Below are 24819 nucleotides of genomic sequence, written 5' to 3'. Positions count from 1 at the left end.
AATGGTGTTTGTAAGTTGAAATTCCAGAGAGCTATTTCAAAATAAAATCAAGAAATATTCATAAAATAAGGTCAATGGATAATATTTGTTTGGGGATTTTTTTTTTTTTACATGATTTTCTGGGAGATAATGGTTGTGAAAGATCAATACCAACCTTAGAAACAAATGAGAAGTAGAATGGTGTTTGTAGTTTGAAATTCCAGAGAGCTATTTCAAAATAAAATCAAGAAATATTCATAAAATAAGGCCAATGGATACCAATTGTTTGGGGATTTTCTTTAACATGATTTTCTGGGAGATAATGGTTGTGAAAGATCAATACCAACCATAGAAACAAATGAGAAGTGGAATGGTGTTTGTAGTTTGAAATTCCAAAGAGCTATTTCAAAATAAAATCAAGAAATATTTATACACAATGTTCAATGAATACCAATTGTTTGTGGACTTTCTTTTAACATGATTTTCCGGGAGATAATGGTTGTGAAAGATCAATACCAACCTTACAAACAAATGAGAAGTAGAATGGTGTTTGTAGGTTGAAATTCCAGAGAGCTATTTCAAAATAAAATCAAGAAATATTCATAAAATAAGGTCAATGGATACTAATTGTTTGGGGATCTTTTTAAACATGATTTTCTGGGAGATAATGGTTGTGAAAGATCAATATCAACCTTACAAACAAATGAGAAGTAGAATGATGTTTGTAGGTTGAAATTCCAGAGAGCTATTTCAAAATAAAATCAAGAAATATTCATAAAATAAGGTCAATGGATACTAATCGTGTGGGTTTTTTTTTTTACATGATTTTCTGGGAGATAATAGTTGTGAAAGATCAATACCAACCTTACAAACAAATGAGAAGTGGAATGGTGTTTGTAAGTTGAAATTCCAGAGAGCTATTTCAAAATAAAATCAAGAAATATTCATACACAATGTTCAATGAATACTAATTGTTTGTGGATTTTCTTTTCACATGATTTTCTGGGAGATAATGGTTGTGAAAGATCAATACCAACCTTACAAACAAATGAGAAGTAGAATGGTGTTTGTAGTTTGAAATTCCAGAGAGCTATTTCAAAATAAAATCAAGAAATATTCATAAAATGAGGTCAATGGATACTAATTGTTTGGCGATTTTTTTAAACATGATTTTCTGGGAGATAATGGTTGTGAAAGATCAATACCAACCTTACAAACAAATGAGAAGTGGAATGGTGTTTGTAAGTTGAAATTCCAGAGAGCTATTTCAAAATAAAATCAAGAAATATTCATAAAATAAGGTAAATGGATACTAATTGTTTGTGGATTTTCTTTTAACATGATTTTCTGGGAGATAATGGTTGTGAAAGATCAATACCAACCTTACAAACAAATGAGAAGTGGAATGGTGTTTGTAAGTTGAAATTCCAGAGAGCTATTTCAAAATAAAATCAAGAAATATTCATACACAATGTTCAATGAATACTAATTGTTTGTGGATTTTCTTTTCACATGATTTTCTGGGAGATAATGGTTGTGAAAGATCAATACCAACCTTACAAACAAATGAGAAGTGGAATGGTGTTTGTAGTTTGAAATTCCAGAGAGCTATTTCAAAATAAAATCAAGAAATATTCATAAAATGAGGTCAATGGATACTAATTGTTTGTGGATTTTCTTTTAACATGATTTTCTGGGAGATAATGGTTGTGAAAGATCAATACCAACCTTACAAACAAATGAGAAGTGGAATGGTGTTTGTAAGTTGAAATTCCAGAGAGCTATTTCAAAATAAAATCAAGAAATATTCATAAAATAAGGTAAATGGATACTAATTGTTTGTGGATTTTCTTTTAACATGATTTTCTGGGAGATAATGGTTGTGAAAGATCAATACCAACCTTACAAACAAATGAGAAGTGGAATGGTGTTTGTAAGTTGAAATTCCAGAGAGCCATTTCAAAATAAAATCAAGAAATGTTATCAGCCCAAAGGTAAAATGCTTATAACTGACCAAATGGTGGCGCTATTGAATATGAGTGAATAATAAAATGCTGTGAAACTCTTAGCTTTGTGGTAATGACAGTATTTCTGTGTTGTTGTTATTTTTTTTATTTGTTCAAACGGGAAAAATCCGACATTGCAATTTTACGACGGTCCCTAAGCGCCCCGGCTGCCGCACAGTACTCGGAAAGACATTCAGCGCTGTTCCTTTGAGTTTTCGCCACAGCCACTGAGGTTGGTGAGTTGATGAGACCTGTGAAATGTGTGGCTCACTGATCTCTACAAAATAATATCAACCTGGATGAAATCGGTGCAGTTTCCATGACGCTATTAAAGTTAGAAACAGAAAAAAACTAGCGAATGTCGAATATAAAACCAATTTCACCTCGGTGTTCATATAATACATCCATGGAATTAACGCGAGACATGTCACAGACACCGTAAACTGCTGTAGGAAATAAATAAAGCTGCATTAAAAGTGTCACATTGTGAGTAACGTTACATACAAATTGTGTTTGGAGAGGCATCCTCTAGTCAGACACACTCATCCAGATGTTGATCTAATTATCTTGTTTACACGAAATATATATTTATTTTATGTATTGCAGATATTTTCTTAACTTTGCACCATGAAGACCTCCAAGCCAGCACAACAGCCCTCTGCTCAGGAGGAGTGTGGTGTTTGGCTGGACACAGTGGAGCTGAAAGGAAAAGCTAAACAGGTAGGCTACATCTGCACTGCTGCTGTAAACCACTATAGTACCAATGTCTTATCTGTTATTATGTGAGGATGGTTTTTCATTCTGCACATGGTGTGTTTCAGAAACGTGTTAACCGTCCCATTTCTAAACTGCTGAACCCTTTTGCTGGTGGTGGAGGATACAATCTGGCTGTGGCTCTCAACTTCACTCAGACCAAACTAGAGATGCCAAAAACCAAACAGAGCTCTTTATCAGCCTTTTTCACACCTCAGCGCAGAGGTAAGTAGTTAAAACTCTACTGTCATCAGGCAGCAAAGATGTGTGTTTCAGATTATTATTAAAATCAGTCAGAAGTTGGTATTGCTGCATGCAACCAGAATAAATTGCCACTGTCCAGATTATTGTTTTAACGAAACTATTGTTTATTCCTTCTGTCAAAAGTTCTCAATAAGATGTCTACTTCTGAAGACCCAGGCATGGATCCAGTGCTGTCCTCCTCCTCCTCCTCCTCCTCAGCATCTACCTCTACTGCATCTGCACCGGTTGCATCAGGGACAAAGCGAAGACGAGAGGGGAGTCTTGAGGAGTCTGACTCTGAGCCTGGTGTGGATTATAATTGGAAAAGTGAAACAGTGACTGCCCCCGAGGCAACAATGTGGCAGGAGGAAGGCGAGGCAAGTGATGCACCTGCTCTAAACGCGTGCTTTGAGTCTGAGGAAGAGCAGTGTGAGGAGTTTAACCCACCACGGTGTAAGAGGAGGTGCGCTGATACCTCCTTACCAGTCGACAGTCAGCCTCCTCCACAGGCATGGAGTCAGGACCCACTGCTCACCTATAGCCAATACTCTGACAGTGAATTCTCCCAGACTGATGAGATAAACACCACAGAGAAAAACTGTGTCGACTCTGAGCCAAGTTTCCTAAACAGTCTACAGAGCGAGGAAGTCTTTGGATTTCAGGCGGATCTAAAGGGGAGAACCTCGACTCAAAAATCCTTTCAGCACCTTCATTGTTCTCAGGTGGATGTTGACAAAGAAAACAGCAGCATTTTGTTTTCAAAGTCCCCAAGTAAGCGCTCTTCTTTTGCTAATACTGAAAACCTTTCAAATCACAAATGGACAAAAACAAAAACTGCATCGCCTCGGAAACACGCCACTGATGAGCCGTGGAAGAAGGCTGATAAAGAGGAGAGCTGCATCTCACCGTTCAAATGGACAAAACCGAGCAGCTCTCCTTTTAAAACAAGAGCGCCATCATCAGGGCAGCAAAGCAGAGAGGTTGATGACGACAGTCTGGCCCTGTTGTTTACCCAGGACTCCTTGGGCTTCAGGGTGATCGCACACAGAGGTCCGCAAGTCAGGAGTCCACTCAAAGATCAGAGTAATGTAAACACCGGGGCTGTGAGAGGTAGTTTATACAAGCCTTATGTGGATGACGTGGAAGACGAAATGCTCTTTACTCAAGACTCCCAAGGAAATATGGTGATCAAACACTGAGAGGCTTTTGAAAATCTTGTTCTTTGTGGAAGGTTGATTGTGTTGTTGTTTCTGTATCAACCTGACTGACTCTTTAAAACTGACAATGATGATTGAATCTCCTCTCTGGTTGTCCCTCCTCCTCTCCTGTAGATAGTCAAGTCTGTATTTGTAATAATGCAAACAAGTCAGAATTGTGGGTTTCAATTTTATTTGAAAAATGATACACAATTACATCAAAGTGATTTTATGTAAATTAAACTTTATGAAAAGTATTAATAGTCACTTTCTTATCTCATATGCTGGTGCCATCTCAGTACAAAATAGAGTGTACAAAGAAAGAAATAAAGAGACTGTGAAGTACTTTGAAGAACTTGATCAATTATTTTGATTTCACGCCTCCAGCAGAACATCAATCAATCAATACTGCGTGTATTATGCATGTGCAAGACAGACAATATGTGGTATTACGGGAAAATATACTGAACACTGTTAATAAACTTCACTCACTAAGTGAAAGGGTGCTACATGTCTACCATGCACTATACACGTTAAAAGAGGTAATTAAAGTCGACTTCATTAGATAGAGAAGTAGCAAATAGACCCACATTTGAGTTATTTTTGTCAGCTTGGCCACTGAAAGTTAAATGTGCATGTAATGTCTTCTTTAGGTTTTTTTTTAATTGAATGTCATTGCTACCACAGTCTAATTTGTCCTTTAGCTCTCATACCATGAAACAGTGCAATGGATGTGGATACAGTACAGTAATATTAACAGTAATTCAGAAACAATAGGAGAAAAATATTTAACTCACAATGAGATTTTGATGATGAGAAGTTTGTTTATGGTTAATGCCTTTATTGCTATGGCACAGAAACGTAAGAGAGGTTAGAAAGACTGTGTTGTTTGATTTAAACTGGAAATATCAATTAAAAATCAACTTATTGAATAGTTTGTTACAATCAAAGGCTTCTAAGTGTTGTAGTTACATTTACAGCCACAGAGACTGGATTATGTGTTACAGTGCCTGGGAAGAAAATCCCTTTTTTTTGTTGCTGAAATGCTTTAAAATCAGGGGGAAGGAAAGATGAAGACGATGAAGCGTCAGATCAGCCTGCGATCTCAGTGGGCTCTGTCACCAGTTTGGATCCGTCCCAAACTGTCTTGAACTGCTCCGGCACTGGAAACTCCCTCTGTGAAGCAACCAAGAAAATCACAGATGAGCCCCGCACGAAAAAACAAAAAAATTTGGAGGTTTCCCACTCGGAGGTCAATAAAGAGTTTTTATTTCTAGCGTTAAATGTTTTTATTTCCCTTAAACAGTCTTCATTTCTTACATAATCATCTCCTTGAGGTATCATGATGTTCATCTCGGAGCTCTTGGCGCTGACAATGTCACAGTTCAGAGACTCCTGACTCAGGTAGACCTGGCAGCCCTCGGTCTTGTTGATGGACATGGTGGGAACTCTTCCCAACACCTGGGACAGAAAGATCACAGATCCAAGATTGATCCAGTGCTGTGTTACAACTAAACGAGGATATGAAACCTACATTCAAACTTAAAAGAGCACAAAGAAAATAGATTCATAGAGCCATTTGTACAGAAATTCCTACAAAATGTAAATGATAAAACCTTTTAAGATCCATCTCTGATATGTAACATAACATTAAACTGGGCATGTTTTCTGTTCAGTTTACGATTTAATTGCATTCAAAGCAGCTCAAATGGGTTCACTACTGTATATGTTACCAGTATGAAAATTTTAAATATTTTAGAGCCATTACAATCACTCCTCATGGTCCATCCTTTGTTCGGTGACTTATTGTGTTTTTTGTTTACACTTTATTTACCTGTAACTGAATTGACTTGGAGTTGATGATCTCCACAATCCCGACCACGTTCTCAAAAACCAGACCCAGCTTCTTGCAGTTGTCTGGGGGGAGCGAGCATGTGTTGAATTAGGAAAATTATAATGACAGATTAAAGTTGGAATCACAAAAGTATTATTTTCAGTTAACTCACCTACGATGATGGAGTTGATTTTGCCTTTAACCTGCAGAGTGGAGTTGTTGCAGTTGAAGACGTAGACCACTTGTTTCAGCTCTGTCTCGTCAATCACCAGGTCGTGTTTCTGCTCAAAGTTTTCCTGCAACAACAAAGGAACAGATACAATCAATAATCTGTGACATGATATTTGATTTATTAGTTTGACAACTGATTTCATCCTACGTTATGGAATAATCCCTGAAAGGGCAAGTAAACATTTCACGTACCACCCTCCATTTCTTCCCCTCCAGCTCCAGCAGAGGGGGTCTTTTCTGGACGGCTGCTTTCGTTGAGTTCACAGACCCCGAGGACTTGGTTTTGGTTTTGTTCTCTGCTGCCTGAGAGCGCAGATTTGGATTCTTGTGGCTCTTCTTGTCATCTGACACATGCTTCAAACCTACAGACGCAGAGGCATTGTGGTATGTTTTTGTGTGGGTATTTTTAAAAGTTAGATTTTGTCAGGTGTATCACTCTACATGATGGTATCATTCCTGTGAAAAATAATACACTTATTTTGACTACGTTCAACTTATTGTTTGGAAACAGTCTTAAAATTAATATTATTAAGGACCCTAACCCTAACCCGAATCATTTACGTTGTTATGTAATTAATATATTATATGAAAGCATGGTATTATATTATATTATATCATATTATATTATATCTTGACAAATAATTATTGTATTATTGTAATGTCTGTTCAGTGAAATGTTAAATTAAAGCCGTTTCTGCCACATAAAGTTGGTTCGCCTCTACATCACAGACATTAAAGGGAAGTGCACATGAACCCACCTTTGGTGATGTCCATGCCCTGGTTGAGCTGAGCGAATAGTGCTGAATGTGCTGCACCGGTCGCCTTGGGCTGGGAGTCTTCGTCCGTGAAGACGGGAGGGGGGCCTGGTGGAGGAGGAGGAGGTGGAGGGCAGGGGGCACTGGGGGCGGTGGAGGGCTCAAACAGTGAGGCGGGAGCAATGGGGCCCTGAGGCGAAGGAGAAAGTCACATTGTAGATAGATACCAGTTTTCATGAGAGAAACCACAGAAGTAACAGGTGTTTTTTGGATAACAACTGTAGTAATACAGATTTCCAGCAGGGGGAGTATTGCACAAGAAATATATTGAAGTTTTTGCCTAGTACTGGTGTTTGGGTTTTACACTAATAGGTGGGATGTGACACATCATAGTTTGTGATTGTGAAACAAATGGGGAGATATTTTCACTTCCTTTTAAAGTCATTAAATCTCATCTTATTCCTGTTAGGCCTGAATATTTATTCTGTTTCACCCCTTTTCAACTCTATTGAAATTATATGACATGCTTACTGAGTGAAATAGACTCCTTTTTATTGTATGGCTGCACCAATTTAACAAATGGAAATACTTCTTTTGCTGAATTTCATACACATATTTCATAACCTGAGCTGCTTTATCAAACAAACACCAAGTATTACCTGGTTTCAGATTTCTGATCTTCACTGTTACATCTGTACTGTATTGTAAATTGTATTTGTGGACTGTTGATCATCAGATCCTTTTTTTATTGCTCTAGTTTTGTACAGGCCACAATGATGTGTTCCTGAACGCCACCTTTGGTTTAACTGATGAGCCGTGTACAGTAAAAGTGAACAGTCATCTATTGACTGCTACAGTGAGCAGAAGCAGACACACACACACACACACACACACACACAGACACACACATTTGCTGTCTGAAGGCCTGGCACAGCTGCCAGACACAGACACACACACACCTATCACTGGGGTTCAGTGGGTTGAACCAACGCTTTACACACTTCTGATCACAGCTGAGACTGCTTGACCTTTGACATGAGGCGCATGTGTTGTACATATCACAGATGAACAATGCAGAGCTGTTACACTAGCTCGGCACATGCCACTGGATTAGTACAAGTGTGTGTGTGTGTGTGTGTTCATGCATGGCTGTAAAACTGTCTGACTGTTTCTCTGTCTCAAGACTGCTTATACGTGGTGTGTGTGTGTGTGTGTGTGTGTGTGTGTGTGTGTGTGTGTGTGTGTGTGTGTGTGTGTGTGTGTGTGTGTGTATACACAAACATTCACAGAAAAATACTTTTTTCCTCTAGGTTTTGAAATGACACATATTTTTTTCTTTTGTTTTTGTCGACAACAACTTGTGTCACTGAGATGTGCTTAATTTAAAATGCTCATTATAAGAGGAACAATCAAAAACATTTTCGGCACCTTCAGACTTGATTCTTGCTTCTCATACAATAAAATGAGTGTTTTTGGTTTTCAACCTAAACAAGCAATATGCAGACCTCAGCCAACTGTGATAGACATTCTCATCCGTTTTGATATTGTAAATTCTAGATAAATAAATAATTGAAGGAATAATTTAAAATAAATAATAAGTTGTATACACTTAGACAGTGTGTAGAGTTGATTTGTGGCCAGTTCTGTTTTCCAGAAACCACTGATTGTCTGCAGGAGCCCATTAGGGACATCTGAAACAAATATTTGAATAGTGAAGAGCACAAACATTTTAATGAGGATAACCCAGATCAACAGAGCCCTTGTTTCTAATGACAGTGATGTTTGCGGGTCTCAGGAGCTAGTGTAATTCAGTAGTTTGTGTGTATAAAGCCACCTCACATATGTCGGCCTGAGCACGTCAGTGTATAAGTGTGTCACTAAAGCTCTGAGCAGCAGATGACGGCTGCGTTGAACTGGGGACCAGCCCTGCAGTTTAAGTTACGGTGTAGGCTGTGTGTGTACACAGGCCCTTTGTCGGGGTTCTTCTGTGAAGAAAACCTCCATTCAAGTAAACCCTGAGGACCACCTGTTAGCAGCACACACACACACACACACACACACACACACTTCAGCCCTGTCGTCTGACAGCAGGGACAACAGCTGAAACACACGCACAGCTACTGCAGGCTCTCAAGTTTCTGCATGTAGAAAACACACATGTGAGCACAGTTGTTGAGCTTTTTCTTTCAGTTTAGGCTTTAATCTAATCTTCTGACGTTTAAGGAACAGTTCAGCTTTTCGGGAAATACACATATTTGCTTTCCTGCCAAATTGGATTAGCTTAGCGTAAAGAACGCTAACAGAGGAAACTCTGATGGTAATGAAACTCACCGACCAGCACGTTTAAAGCTTATTAATTAACACTTTGTCTTTAGCTTTAACATACAAAAACTTAAGTGTAAATAGAAGATGCACATTTTATCTATCAAGAATAAATCACACTGTCACAATCACAGGTTAAAAAAAAAAAATTCCAACTTTATGGGAAACAGTGTATATTAAAGTAGGCCTATGTCAGTTTTATATGGGGTTTGGATGAAGCCTGGCTCACTCTTTTCCCCTGTTTCTGGCTGTTACGCTAAGTAGAGCAAACCCAACCTGTAGCTGGCTGTAGATTCATATTAGACATGAGAGTATTATCAATCTTCTTGTCTAAGTCTCAGCATGAGAGCGAATGAGCTTATTTCTGCGCAGGGTTTTACATGGAAAAATGCAACGCGAGTGAATAAATGAGACGCGAGTGAATAAATGAGAGAAATGAGATGAGAGAAATTCCCTGTAACCGATGAGAGACGGAGGTCAAGTGTGCGTTGAAGGATTTGTTTTCAAGCCATTGTAATCTTTGGGATCTAGTGAGTGTCAGAGAGAAGTCCCTGAGCAGACATCCATAAACAGAAGTGAGTGTGGGAGTGACAGGGGTTTGGGGAGCTCTGTGGAGAACCACAAGGGAGCAGCCACTGAGGAGAAACTCATTCATTCATTCATGCTCTCTGCTGCGGTTTATGTAACCCGTTGCTCCATAACTAAAAATGGAAGTGTACGCAAAAAGTAGGAGTTAATTTGGGCTCTGATGTAAAAATATCAAGGCCTGTGAATGGAAACTAGATGAAACACAGCTAAGATAACAAACAAGTCGTTACAGGAGTGATTTCTTGTTTTCAGGCAAACGTGTTGTTAACTTTGTGATAAGAAGAGGAGGATGACGGTGGCCAGAGGAGCAAGTGCAAACGTAGGCTACTTCTTGTTGTTACAGGAGAATAGTGTGAGCAGTATGGTGTTGCAGAAACAAGTGAATATTACTAAGAACTTTTCATATCAAAGCTATTACAGTTGAAGTATTTGACACGAAAAGCATGACTCAACAGATACTCACACTCTTGCTCCACACCAGCCCGGTGGTGTGGTGCTGCTTGATGAAGGACTGCACCTCGGTCCAGATTGACAGGTAGGAGCGCACCCAGTCCACGTGGCGCCTGTCGCTGGCGGAGCGGAGAGCAATGGGCGAGAAGGAGACGAAGATATGATGGTCAGATGAAAGTAGGGAGGAGGGAGATGCAGTGAAGCAGTTGATCGTCTATGACGCAGCATTTTCCAGCTCATTCACGACTGTTCTTTTAATAAAACACTGATAAAGGTAATACATTTTGTTTAGTGCTTCATTGGGTTCACGTAAGCCTGATTCATTGGACTTACCGTATTAAATGTCCTTGATGTGCATTTTAATGGGCTGAAAGAATAGTATTTATTTTGGTATATATGTGGGGCAGTTTTTCCACAGTTAATAAAACAAACTTTTGACAAATTTTGTCAGAATATTGACAACTCTGATTTGTCTAGTTCCTAGACTTCGAAAAAAACCCAAAATGATCATATTCTTATGACATGTGCATTATCGTGCTTGTATTTACGTTTCCTTGTAGTCCTTCAGCACTCTGTTGGTGTAGAAGGTGGCTGCATCATTCATCTCCTTCACATAAGGACCCGGCTTCTGATTCTAAGAGAGATGAAAGTTCATTAAGACATTTTTTTTAAATCTCGCATCCAATGCCACATGAGCAGTGAGATCAAAACAGTCTCTTCCAGAGCTTTGGGAAAATAAATTTATCAATCAGCAGATTTGAGCGCTAAAGGTCAGGGTGGCATCTTCTACTAAGAGGTCTGAGTTGGACATGTTTGATAAGCCCTCCTGTCAGGAACGTACACTGACCAGAGCCAGAGTCAAAGCCTTTTATTTAAGAACTCAAGAGGAGGAATTTTGATCCTAAACTGAATGATAATCATCCCAAAACTCAGGGGAAGAGATTTTGTACTAATGGGAAACAGAGACTGATGAGAAGCAGGGACACGCATGGTCGGCTGAGTTATTTATAGCTCTCTCTGTCTACGTGCAACATTCATTTTTGCACCATGACACTTCAGGTTTAGGTTCAGATTACTGGTTAAGTTGTCTAGTATGTTGTGACAGGGATATAGTTTATAGCAGTGCTGTTCTAGCTTCTGCAGCATCAAACATCAAACATGTAATAGTAACAGAGATCCCTTAGATTTATTATTTTGAGATTTGTATATGTATAATTTTACTTCCAGGAACCTGAATGAGTCTAAGTTTCAGGTATTACACTTGAGTAAGCAGCTGCAGTCTTGCACACCCTTTATATCTCCCTTTATTATGGAGCATGATCTTATTCCTTACCACAGCGACCCAGCCCAGTGCGGGGATGCTCTCGCTGACAGCCGACAGGTGGTTGAAGAAGCTGCTGCCGCGGTTCCGCTCTCTGAAGCTCTGAATCTCCTGGATGTGATCGGAAATTGGCTTCAGCAGGTCCTGAAGCTCCATCTGCAGCAGGAGAAGAGAGAAATTAGGCACATCAAAGGAGATACCAGGGGACGGAAAGAGGTGAGGGAGGGTGGATGGAGACTGAGGGTGTGATTGTGTAAACATGCCGCCCTCAAATCAAATCAAATAATCTTAATGGCCCCCACACCCGATAGCTTCTTTAGCTAAACATGAAAGCCTTATTTACAAGCAGAATTTTCTTCAGTGCACTTGAGATACGATTGATTCCCTGCTCTCCCTGCTCATCCATACCCCGCCTGCTCCCTGTGCCAGTCAGTTATTCCTAAACTAGGCTACAGGACAGTAACTAATTTTATTAGCTGGAGCCTTTTTCCATTGGATCTTCCAGATCTCAGCTACAGTATAGCTCAGCTCCCGGCTCCCAGCTCCCCTCCCCAGCGCTCTGCTCCTACAAACATTCCTCAGTTCATGGGGAGATCCCTCTGCCCTTGTAAGGCATACCGCTCCTCCAGTGTTTACAGTTTACCTATCACACATGCGGCGAGCTGCACACACATCAATTCAGGAACACAATGTTTTATTGGTGAATTGTTGCCCCTGCTTTCTTGTTTTGATCCGCAGTGAACTGGATGCTATGTGAAACATTTGCTGGTAATGAGCTGTGACAAAATAGTTTCTTTATTGAAAAGGGAAGCTGAAGACTGAACTGCAGAACACTGCTCTAGCCTGAACACGGTGGCTCATTATATAAGCCAGTATGGTGTGTTTGATAAAATGTGGTTATATATTACATTACCTGGTGTAAAGTAATGTAGGTCTATCCAAAAACCCATGCTTCATTGGTGTTTGTATGTGAGCGCACATATACATCTCTTTTTACTTGTGTGTATTAATTGTATAATATGCATACATGTAGATGTGAGGCAATGCTGTAAGTGAAGCTGCTCATAAGTGTGCTTCTGTAAATCCATGCTTGCGTGCAAAGGAGCAATAGAAACAGAAGTAAACTTTCTCCTTTTTTTCCCCAAACAAATTCTTCCCTCAATCAGACGCACATGATCTCCATAAGCTGAGATAGATGCTCCTTTCTCTGCTCCTCCAGCAGCTTTTATTCTCACTAAATCCAGCTAATATCTGTCTTTGAAGTAGTAGCCTACATCCAAAACAGATACCACACTCCAGAAAAAAGAGAGGTGTTGTGTTGCTGCCTGGGTAGGAATATTGGGGGGATTTTTAAGGTAATGAGCACAAGGAAAACCGACATACCGTAACACATCATTTTCTCATCACCTTCCTCATCCTAATTGAATTTGCAGCTTATTATTTCTATTTATAGAATTTATGCACTCACTCATTTCATTCCTCAAACCAATGATGCGTAGGCTAATGAAAAAATGTCTTGCATTTTTACTTGTAATCATAGCCTACAAAGGTAGCAATAAATGTTCCTGTATCTGTATATCAACATTTTTTCCTTTCAAACTCTTCATTATCATTTCAAGGGCACATGATTATTATTATTATTAAGCATTTATAGCTATGAACAGTATTTAAGTGAATGTTACTTTTCACCACTAAAACTGAGGTGAATATAATATATGAGCGACTGTATTCATTTGAGCTGTCTGGCTATCTGCGTCACAGAACAACAACAATGTCAACATGGCTGCCATTGAAAGTAGCCTATGATTTGTATTCAGTGAGTGTGGGTTTCCCCTCACTCAGTCAAGCTACACAATGAGGAAAGAGACAGAAATATGGGAGAGAATGACCAAAGGATGCAGAGAGGACTTTATCTAAAAAGGAAAACATGAGCCACAGTCCCATGTGCACCTAAATGTTCAGGCCACTTTCAGAGAGATGGCATCAAGTCAGAGCAGAGCAGACCATTTTCCATGTAAGAGCCTTCAGCAACTTGGCAGCTCAGGAATTACTAACATTTCTGAAACTACACTCAGCAGCTGTCACACAGCAGAGTTTACGTGATTAGAAGCTGTGACTACCTCTAATTATATCAACCGAAAATTAAGCTCAAACAAGCACCCTGAAAATGTAAAATCTGAAATTCTGCATTAAAATGTCTTTGTACTGAATTGTTTCCTTCTCATTTGACAAATGAGTCATTGGTTCCTCAAGCTCAACTGTAGTACTGAAGCAGCACCGATAGCTACAACCAGTCGCTTGCAATTAGCTTTTAACCACAGACTGGAAACAGGAGAAACCTAAGCTAGCCCAGTTATGCTGGACTAATGTACCCTTAGTTCACTACATGTTATTTGTTTGTGGGGGGTTTTTCTACTTAGAGCAAAATAGCTGAAGTTTGGCCAGAGCTAACTTCAAAAGGCTATAGCAGCCAGCACATGGTTAGCACAAGGGAGCTTGCCTATGTTCCCACAGCCCTATGTTTCCACCACAGCCCATATGTTCCCTCATTTCTATGGGTTTTTTTTTCTTTCCAAAATTAGGCCCATTTCTCCCAATTTGGTAGTCAATTACACCCAACCTATTATCCAGTAGCAGTTGACTACAGATGTAATGTAGCTTTTAGCTAAATCTGGGAACATAGGGCTGACCCCTTCCAACACCGCTACTCCAACATAGGGTTGAGTGACGAACCCTTATACCGAAATTTAACTCACCTCCATGAGTTAGTGCAATTTAGACAACAAACAACAAAGAGAAATCTTAGAAATGAGGCAACATAGGGCTGAGGGAACATAGGACTGTGGGAACATAGGGCCTAATTTTCAAAATTTTCAGTGAAAAATCCTTAGAAATGAGGGAACATAGGGCTGTGGGATCACTGGGCTGTGGGAACATAGGACTGCAAGGTCAGTGGATAAACTCTGAACTGAGCCGAATGAAACGATTGACACCAGTAAAGTATCCGCTGGTACTCAGTCAGCTCAGCTATCTGTGAAATTCATATTCCTCTTAATGTAAATGGATGTATGGCTGCTGCAGTCTGTGGAAGTGGTGAGCACAGACAGAAAGAGCATGAGCCAACAAGAGGATCAAAAGCCTCGGTTCACATTATTTGATGGGCAGTGAATGAGTTCAGTGTGTTACAATAGCACAGTGTCTGAGGCCTTGACTTCCTATACAAGCACTGGATCAAAGGTAGAGAATGGAGGGCGACAATGGGAGAACAGCTGTAGGAGGGTTTTTAACACTGTAAAAGTCCACAGTGTGTGTGTGTCTGTGTGTGTATGTGTGTGTGAACTGCCAGAACCAGCAACTCACACTCACACACACTGAGATAACGGGCCAACCTGAGGTCACACGAGAGAGAGAGAGAGAGAGAGAGAGAGAGAGAGAGAGAGAGAGAGAGAGAGAGAGAGAGAGAGAGCATAAGAAAGTGTGTCTCTTTCTCTTTGTCTCACACACTTTCTAACTCTCTCTCTCCCTCCCTCTCTCCCCCTTTCTTACACACACACACACACACACACACACACACACACACACACACACACACACACACACACAACAGGCTCAAATATAGAACATGCCCATAAAAAGTCAGAGAGCACAACAGGGCTGCGCTGCAGAGAAAGGCCAGAACTTTGTGAGCTCGGTGAGAGAGAGAGAGAGAGAGAGAGAGAGAGAGAGAGAGAGAGAGAGAGAGAGAGAGAGAGAGAGAGAGTGTGTGTGTGTAGAAAGAGAGGTACTGGTAAGAGTCACACACACTTTTCTTCCTCTGCCTGATTTCTATTGAGGACTACAGATATAGACATGAATGAGCGAGGACAACATATGTGTGCGTGTGTGCAGGAATTCAGTATGTGAGTATCGGTGTATTTAAAGGTTTGTGGGTCATGAAACCAGACGTCCTCAGTTAGCCTCAGTCCCTGTAGACGTTAGTTTTTCTCAGACTTTTTTTTTTAATTTGCATTTTAGAAAATATTCGACAGTACTGGAAAGAAACACACATAAAATGATCACGATTAGGCTTTATTAGACTTTTACAGTGCTACTGGGACAAATGCTGCATTCACTGTCACTGTGATTGTTACTATAACCAGAAGATCCGATTCGGCACAATAACATTGCCAGAAGAAAGCTGAACAAAAATAAGTGCCAACCACAGTTCATCCTCTCACAAGCTTAAAGCAAAACTGAATGGATATAGTGCGATATTCAACACACATTACATTGTTCTGTATATAGTTTGAATTTTGTAACCATACAGCTGCACATCGTTTCTGTGGCATTGAAGCTCACACTATGAACATGAAAGGTTTTTGTATCTCATCATGAACATGGCATACATCCCATTGGATGGGTTTAATGGGTTTAATGTTGTTGGAGTCATTCATAAAATTAAGGGATTTCAGGGTTTTGGAGTAGGTTAAAAGTTGATTTATGTTTTTAGAAAACACAGACTTATGTCTGATTCAAGTCAAGCAATCAGTTCTAAAAAAGAAAGAAAGAAGCATATTACAGTAAGCCTTTGGTTTTTCAGAGCTTGTTGAGCTGATGCTCACCATTAAAACCAACTGTTGCTTTTGAACCAGGTCAGTAATGTTTTTGTTTCCACGGTTCAGACCCTTCAATGCAAAGATTCAGCAATTACCTTACATTAAGGTCTGTGGCTCTTACAGGACGTTAAGAAATGAGATTCAGATGTTTTTGCTCTTAAATGTTTTGGGAGTGAATACTAAAACTTTTGCCGACCATCATTTATTCGTATATATATAGAGGGAAAAAACAGGATCATGTTTCAAATGCTCAAAGGAGAAATCAGTTCTGTATGGCATCAACATTGTTCGGACGGTCCAGGCTTGATTAAGGGACGGGACTTAATGTGAGTTCATTAAGTTCTTCCCCCCTCCCCTTTCCCATGTTTTGTTTTGGATTTACCCAGTTATGGCGAATTTCATCTCCACTACACTCACATCTCTCTCCTCTCTGTCACTCCACCCCTCTCCTGGGTCAGTCCCTCTCTCTGTAAAGCCCTCGCTCTTTCCTTGTTTGCATTTCTGACAATCACTGAACGCTCTTTTCACTGCCTCTCTACCAATGACCCGACAGATAGGGAGTAATCACTTCCTGGTAGGCTCTGTGGACCCTGTAACACCCTCACACACACATTTCGTGTGCACATACACAGACACACACAACACAAACAGAAGGCCAATGGGATGATATCATTATGGCTCTCAAACACATACACACAGCTTTCTCTCCCACCCCCTTCTCTCTATACGTGAACATGTTGGGAATGTGTTGTATTAGCGTTTTCTTAGTCAAAGAGCAGAGTAATCCCTCTTTGAACAGCCCGGCCTGCTGGGTAACACAGGGGGGTGGGGGGTGGGGTGGTGGGGGCACAGACTGACACACAGGACTCTGATACTGTTCATTTTGTCGTCGGGCTGCGGTTAAATGTCAAACATCTGATGCACTTTGTATCTAGATGCAGCAAGAATTGCATTGTGGATCATCACACGCTGCAAAGCTTTAGTTTATTTAGCTGCAGCCAATCATAACATTGGCGTCAAGTCACCTGATATAGTTATTTCCATCATTTGATGCTAATAAAACCAACAACTGGCAGACAAACATGATTTCCGTTGCTATTAGTCAACCGTTGAATAACTTTGACTGTGGTTTGCATGCAACTTGAAACTGAGTTGGAACGTGCTGCATGGTTTGTGCCCGTTTAGGAAAATCTACGATAGTGAGTTGTTAGGAAATGAAGGGAGAGACAGATGGGGAGTGACACACAACAAAGGTCCTCGGCCAGACTGTGAACATGGATGCTGTAGTTCACGGTCACCTCCTTAAAGCCCTAGACCACAAGGGTGCCAACTCTATTGTTTCACAGTACAGGTTTTAGTGTTAAGCGTCAGGAGTAACTGGCACGTTGACGTCTAACTTGGAGTCCATTCGTCATTACAGTAAATATCTTCTTTTGGTCCCAAGTCGGATAGCCTATCTTTAGGATATACTGTGCATTTAAGTTATCAAAAAAACACAGACATTATGGGTTTAAACACAGAAGATTAGCTATTTGTAAGTTTTGCTATTGTTACCTAACCAACAAAACCAACAGTTTATTTACCAGTCTCACCTGGTAGAGCATCAGCCAACTGAGAGGTTATAACGTGCCCTCTGAGGAGCACTTTGTCTTCACAACACGACTGGATGCTACAGTGACTTGGTATCGGAAAATGACAAGATGTGGTGGCTGACCATGAGCTGGCTGGTTAACGTGTTGGGGTCAGCCCTATGTTCCCACAGCCCTATGTTCCCTCATTTCTGAGAATTTTCTTTTCACAGAAAATTTTGAAAATTAGTCCCTATGTTCCCACAGCCCTATGTTCCCACAGCCCTATGTTCCCTCAGCCCTATGTTCCCTCAGCCCTATGTTCCCACAGCTCTATGTTCCCACAGCCTATATGTTCCCACAGCCCTATGTTCCCACAGCCCTATGTTCCCTCAGCCCTATGTTGCCTCATTTCTAAGATTTTTCTTATTTCTAAAAGTTTTCTCAAAATGAAACTCTAAGTCAGGTCATTTTTATACCGCATTTAAAGGGATGATTCAGAGTAATTCCAACCTAGGGTCCTTTGCACCATGACCTCGAGCCAAACGCCCCCCCTTTGTTGTCTAAATTGCACTAGCTCATGGAGGTGAGTTTAATTTCGGTATAAGGGTTCATCACTCAACCCTATGTTGGAGTAGCGGTGTTGGAAGTGGTCAGCCCTATGTTCCCAGATTTAGCTAAAAGCTACATTTATCTGTAGTCAACTGCTACTGGATAATAGGTTGGGTGAAATTGACTACCAAATTGGGAGAAATGGGGATAAAATCTGATGCAAATTGATGATAAAGGAAATGTGGGAACATAGGGCCTAATTTTGGAAAGAAAAAAAAAAACCTTAGAAATGAGGGAACATAAGGCTGAGGGAACATAGGGCTGAGGGAACATAGGGCTGTGAGAACAAAGGGCTGAGGGAACATTGGGCTGTGGGAACATAGGGCTGTGGGAACATAGGGCTGAGGGAACATGGGCACGCTCCCAACGTGTTAGCTTAAGTAGAAGAAAAGAAGAGAGATGATAGAAACATTGGTGTTGTTTTTCACTGCTGGATACTGGGATCAAGTTTGATGCTAAATTTGTAACATACTAGAAAGGAGCATCCTTAAACATCCGTAAATGCAAACGTTGGTTATGTAGCTAAAGCAAAAGTTACAAATAGCTCCTTAAAAATGTTTGCGTGGTAATTTTCTGCTGCCGTACCTGTGCAGGTTCCTGGTGTGTGGCGGCCATTTTGAGGAAACTTCTCTGAGTCTGCAGGGCGTTGTTCACCATCTCCGCCTGTCAACCACAAATAGTTAGAGTCTGATTGGTTAGGATATAATTTATATTTTATAGTGCATCCAGAGCAACGTGTTAGTGTAGTGGACACATTGAATGTAAACAATGTTGCAGCTCCCTGAAAGGAAAAAGACCTGCATGGTTTTCTCTCAGTGTTTTCATGCTTTGCCAGTTTATTCTCATTGAACTACGGCCAATAAATCTGTCTGTATTGCACATACAAAAGCTATACAAAACACACACACACACAGTTTGGGTTGGTCCCAGCCAGCCGTGTCCTGTGTGTATGTGTGTGTGTGTGTGTGTGTGTGTGTGTTTGAGACCTCCAGTTGCGGGCCAAGGGAACCACCAGGGAGGCTTTGTCCATAAAAGGAGCTCTGCAAACTTAAAGAAACTACCTCTGGCTCTCACTCACACACACTCCCCCTCCTCAGCCGGTGCAGTGATGGGACACAGAGATAGAAAACTTCTTCCAATGTAGAAAGGGAGAGATACAAGATTTTTCTTTTAACCTATTCTCTGTAACAGCCCTCCCTGTTGTTTTGGAATTAGTCCAAGGATATAACCCTCCTATTTTTGCCAGCTGGCACACAACAAAACACACATGCAGTCCTTGTGGGAGTTCAGGTCATTACCAAATAGGAAAAGGTGCTCTGCTAGCAGATTGATAAATGACTGCAAGGTTAAAGTTCACTCTGTATCCTTGGCTTTGTAGACGAAAGGAAAAGTTTGCTACCATAAACACAAATGCACTCACTGCCTTGTTTTTAATTTCTTATCATGGATCTTCCATACAGACTCATTACTATCCCAACTGAGTTCTGCATAGCTAAGTAGGATTAAGGGTTTGTTTATAAAGCTAGATCTAATGAAATAAAGGTTGGCAGAGAGAGAAGTACTAGTCGCTGGTATCCATCTGCTCTCACTTGAGGGAAGAGAGAAATCTAAATATCATGCTTCATGTAAATGAAAGGATGTTCGTCCAATCTCAGCTCATTAAGTAATTAAAATATGTCAAAGTGATGAATTCACAAAATCAGGGGCAACATCTGGATTGCCTCAAGCTCATGTTTTGAAAGCTTGGAGTTGAAGGGCTACTCCAACGAATCATCAGATGTTTTTCTTTAATTCAAGGGGCTTGAAAAAACACAGATTTTAAAATGAATAGTAAGTTAAACTGAACTTGAGGTGTAACATCGGTGGGCTTCCCCTTTAAAACATGATTATAAGTTGCTCTGGCAAACAATAGTCTGACAAACTTGCCGCCCTGTAACCGCAGATCATTACGACAGCAGCTGTGGTGGCATCTGTCCCCAACAGCTGCAGCAGCATGTGCGTGTCTGCGTGCGTTTATGAAGTGTGCCTGGACAGGTGTGTGTCTACAAGTGTTTCATGGTTCATCGGCCGACTTTTGTGTGGAAAGGGGAGATTTTATACACACTGGATATGTGTATGTGAACATTTGCAACAGTTGCAACACATGAAACCACTCACATGTTTCTCCACGTCGCTCCCTATGGCTCGGCTGTTGTTCAGGTAGTCTGACACCGGGCCTCTCAGTAGCACATCGAAGGCCTCCACGCACGGAGACAGACCTACAAACACAGGGAGACACACAACAGCTTATTTGTTTGTTTTGTTGCTTAAATGTGTCTGCCTGTCTTTTTGGCTGAACAGCTGTTTTGCTCTGCCCAGCCCCTCAGAGTAAAGCAGTTTCTTTTTAGGATGGACTCACCTCCATCAATCCCGTTGAGACAGCCTCCATTAGCCATGCCACTGGATGTCTGCATGGTGACGGACATCTGCTCCAGGCGAGTCACAGCTCGCTCCAGTCGCTCCATTAAACCTTCCATAGTGACAAACCTAGAAAACAAAAGTGGGAACTACAATTGTTATATCATTTTACTGATCCTAAAAAACATCATGATTTGGAATAAGGGACATGATGCAAATTCAATATCTAACTTGGATGCTCTGCAGCTTCGAGTTTCCAGAACACTGGAGCATGTCAGAGGCAAAGAGTGTCATGAACTAAATGTCTCCAATCTGCTGAGGTTTATATGAACACTGTCTCTGTTTGAGCTGCCTGGCCCTCGGCCACAGCCACAACTTCTGCCATGGACACATGAACGCATCACACAATTGGATTAAAGGAGGGGCAGAGGCTGGAGCCAGACTGAGAGGAGAGAGTCTGAGTTATTTAGTAGTACAGAAGATAAAAAAGAAAGTGATCTTTATTGGGCAGATGAGATACAAACAACAGTGTTTTCTCCGTAGATTAAATTAGATCAGGAGGAGTGAGAACAAAGATATGTTTTCCTCACATGAACCTGATCAGAGTTAGGACTGCAGTAGTGTAATGAAGTTATCTAACATATCTTCAGATGCAATTCACCTGTGATGGGAAAAAGTGACATCACACTGGACACAGGAGGTTCGCCTGATAGTGTTTCCACATGTTCACACTAACAACACCTGTTGAGACAAGACACTGAGGGACTGAGGGATGCAGACTGCAGCAGCATCTGTGTAACATCCACGATCACACAGACAGTATACCCCAGTGAAGCTGAAACGTTCAGAGACTATAGACAAGCCCGGCTTAGTTCCTATGTAAACAAATCTCCAACTGTAACCAAACGCTATTAGAATACATTGGAGGTAGCAGAGCGGAGCAGACTGTATCTCCTTCTTTAACACTGACCAGCTATATACCTCACGATGAGGCAATGCAGGCCTGTTCCCGATATGTATTAGTCAGCAGAGTGGAATTTGATTCCGCAACCCACCGCATGTTTACGCAAACTAGTGCTAAGTAACACACACTTCCTAATCTGACACCTGTTACCTGTGCATCCAACATACACATGACCCGGAGCTGCAGGCTGAATTATCTATAAAGAGAAACAGAAGGGGGCTCTGCATCAATATGGCAGCCATGCAGGCTATACAGTATGAATTCTGGATTGTGTCTTCTGCCTGTAATCTTTGTGAATTATGCCTTGTAATTATGTGCTATGGGCAGCAAACACATCCTGATGGGCGTCATCGACTCATTTCTCCGGAGAAGTCGCTCTCTAGTGCCAGATGCCTGTCGCAGGACTCAGCTGCTATTTCTGCTCTCTGGGTCACAGCAGCTCTTAGGCAAGACCTGAAACCTGGAGAGCTGAACGAGGGGCGATAGCAAAGTGTGCAACGAGTCAGATATGAACCAACAGTGTTAACTCTGCTCCAGGAAATGTGTGCGGATGAAAGAGGCTTATTATTATTTCTTATTTTGGTAATTTATGAAGGATTTTTGGCTGAGTAGTTTTTAAATGATCTGTCATGTCATGTTAGGCCTGGTTAGAAGACATAAGAAATATACAAAGATACCTTCCAGTACCACAAAAGCAAAAGAAAAAAAAAACACAACTGTTAAATATAAAACTACATCTAAACAAGCCTGAAGTTTATTATGATGGGTTCCTAAAACTGTTGCTTTATTAATGAACATGAATACAAACAACTACTGTCCATTGTTTATCATCCTTAGAAATGATGGCACTTGCTTTGTTGTGATTTGCTTTCTGGAAAAGTGCTGCAGGACATCTGGAAAATACAACCTATCAAGTCATTACAGGAACATACACAGTTTACCAGGTTATGTATAACTTCTGCTGTTAGAAAATGCAAAAAAACAAATGCCTATCACACTTTACTAACATCATAACAGCAGACTGGTTGGCTTAAATGATTCTCATGAATGCCTTATTAGTGATTTATAAAGCTGCCGGTTGCATTGGCTCTTGCTACATGTCACCTTGGACTCTGAGAAACCAGGATGCACAGTCGCAGATTTTTGAAACTTATAGTCAGATTAATCTATAATGATCTATAAAGAACCATGGTTACAGCTCTTACTCAATACCAGGCTCAGACTTTGCAGACAGAACCAGCCAGAAACGGGCCTGATTGTATTGTAAAGCAGCCAAACTCTCCATGGCAATGCAAAGACGCAGCCAATGATGCTCTTTTAACTTTTCATATAGACTTCATTTATTCACCCCATCACAGAAACTGAATGGGAAACAGCCGGTACGAGCTTAAGTCCTGTCGGTTGAATCACATCAAAATAAGTTTCTGTGGCACAAAATCTCAGGGAAACAAACACGTTGCTGCAGTCACATCCAGCACATTATTCATCTTCCTATATTATTTTTCAGCAGTTGTACTAAGTCAACACCGTCGTCTCCACTATATGAACACATTCCTGCCTCTGTTTTTCCAGACAGGTGGGCCAGTGGCGTCTGCCACATAAAGACCCCGGACCTAAACCAACAGCTGATGAAGCGCACATGTTCCTGCAGTGGAAAGATATTACTGACTTCACCCCGACCTGCTTGTGTCTCCTGAACCCTCTGGCCTGGTATCTGATCTTTGGGGCTATATCGGGCCACAGCCTGGGGTTTGCTGCTAAAGGCCTATACTGTAAATTACTCTGATGTAGGTTTGTGCTGCACTCTAGGACTTTTGATTATGTAAATCTCTGTACATAAATGTTTGGTTGGAACAGTGTTTACTTTGTCGTTTGGCTCATGCAGCCACTTTTATCATCAAGCACTTTATCTTGTCGACACATAACTGATGCAGCATCTTAGTTTTGATTAAGAAAATACTCAAATGTATAATTTGTGTTGTTGATTTAGAGAACAGATTTAATTAGCATGATTTAATTGAACTAAAATAGACTTTAACACAGGCTCAGTTATTTAAGACAGAGCATTTATTTTGGGGCATATGAGATGCCATTAATTATCAATAATATATTTAACAATCAAACATCACCAGTGTCAATTTAGTGGCTGTTTTGGGGACTTTTCATCATGATGAACAGTCCCTGTGGCCTGAAAAAGTTAAAACTTTTAGAGCCAACATGGACAAGATGTGACAATGAAAGCTCCACAATAGATTGAATGGCCTAAAGGGCCTAAAGGTGCAGGTTGTTTTGTGATCCATTGTTTTTTTTCTTCTTTCTTCTTTTTTTTTAAAGTCAATAATTTATATAATCTATTTCTGACATAAAAGTCAGTGTTTGAAAGTGTTTGAAGCTCCTAATGTCTTATTGCAGGTGGCTCGTCCTCGCGGGCCAAAGAGGATCACACTCCATAAGAAAACATGACAGAGCGTTGGCACCGTGACAGCAGCTTCACCGCCCCTCAGACGTGATGCTTCATGGTCGGGACCACAGAGTCACCACCGTCACTTCACGAGGCATAAAAGAAGCAGAAACAAAGCTGCAGTGCACAAACCGCTGCTCTCACTCTGCGCCCGTGCGTTGCTTGAACTGCTGCACGAGCGCATGGCGCGCGGGGGGAGCAGCAGGTGAAGATGACTTTGTTTGGACATTTCTGCGCAGACTTCACACATCTCTGACACACACAAACACAAACACAAACACAAACACACACCCTCTGCCCCACCCACCCCGAAAACCGACTAAACTCTACTTTTCACACACACAAAAAGTGACAGACAGCGGAGAGACAGCTTACCTCCGTCCTCTGATCCGCGGTCAGTCAGTGTCTGTCGGGATGTTTTGTTGTGTGTGTGTGTCAGTGTGTGTGTGAATATCCCCGAGAAGGATTCGTGGCTGAGCGCTGTGTGTCGCCTGCTGCGCGGTCCCCTCCTGCCTCCCTGCCCCGTCACTCAGCTGCGCACAGC

General features: G+C 41.0%; 2 protein-coding genes across 3 annotated transcripts in view; one reads left to right on the top strand and one right to left on the bottom strand.

Annotated features, from left to right (window-relative positions):
- Positions 1-4862, top strand: part of aunip (aurora kinase A and ninein interacting protein) — a 12727-nt gene extending 7865 nt beyond the window's left edge. Inside the window, exons 2-4 of the mRNA XM_085791623.1 lie at positions 2592-2705; positions 2807-2963; positions 3126-4862. Coding sequence (XP_085647749.1) covers positions 2613-2705; positions 2807-2963; positions 3126-4180 — 1305 coding nt within the window. The 5' untranslated portion in view covers positions 2592-2612 and the 3' untranslated portion in view covers positions 4181-4862. The remainder of the gene's footprint in view (positions 1-2591; positions 2706-2806; positions 2964-3125) is intronic.
- On the bottom strand, positions 4823-24819 carry cap2 (cyclase associated actin cytoskeleton regulatory protein 2). 2 transcript variants are annotated; one of them, XM_085791620.1, is made up of 13 exons: positions 24651-24819; positions 20852-20979; positions 20611-20711; positions 19039-19116; positions 11691-11834; positions 10906-10991; positions 10371-10476; positions 7001-7187; positions 6435-6604; positions 6184-6307; positions 6012-6094; positions 5498-5638; positions 4823-5353 (listed from the first exon to the last, which is right to left on the bottom strand). In XM_085791620.1, exons 2-13 carry the CDS (start codon positions 20967-20969, stop codon positions 5270-5272), a joined length of 1422 nt encoding a protein of 473 aa, XP_085647746.1. In that variant the 5' UTR covers positions 20970-20979; positions 24651-24819; the 3' UTR covers positions 4823-5269. The 2 variants fall into 2 exon arrangements, with proteins under 2 accessions (XP_085647746.1, XP_085647747.1); XM_085791621.1 differs by lacking the exon at positions 24651-24819 and adding an exon at positions 21512-21808.

The sequence above is a fragment of the Trachurus japonicus genome, chromosome 11 (genome assembly GCF_045865225.1).
Source record: "Trachurus japonicus isolate A0001 chromosome 11, Traja_1.0".
Taxonomy (NCBI): Eukaryota; Metazoa; Chordata; class Actinopteri; order Carangiformes; family Carangidae; genus Trachurus; species Trachurus japonicus.
This window is presented reverse-complemented; position numbering and strand designations above follow the sequence as displayed.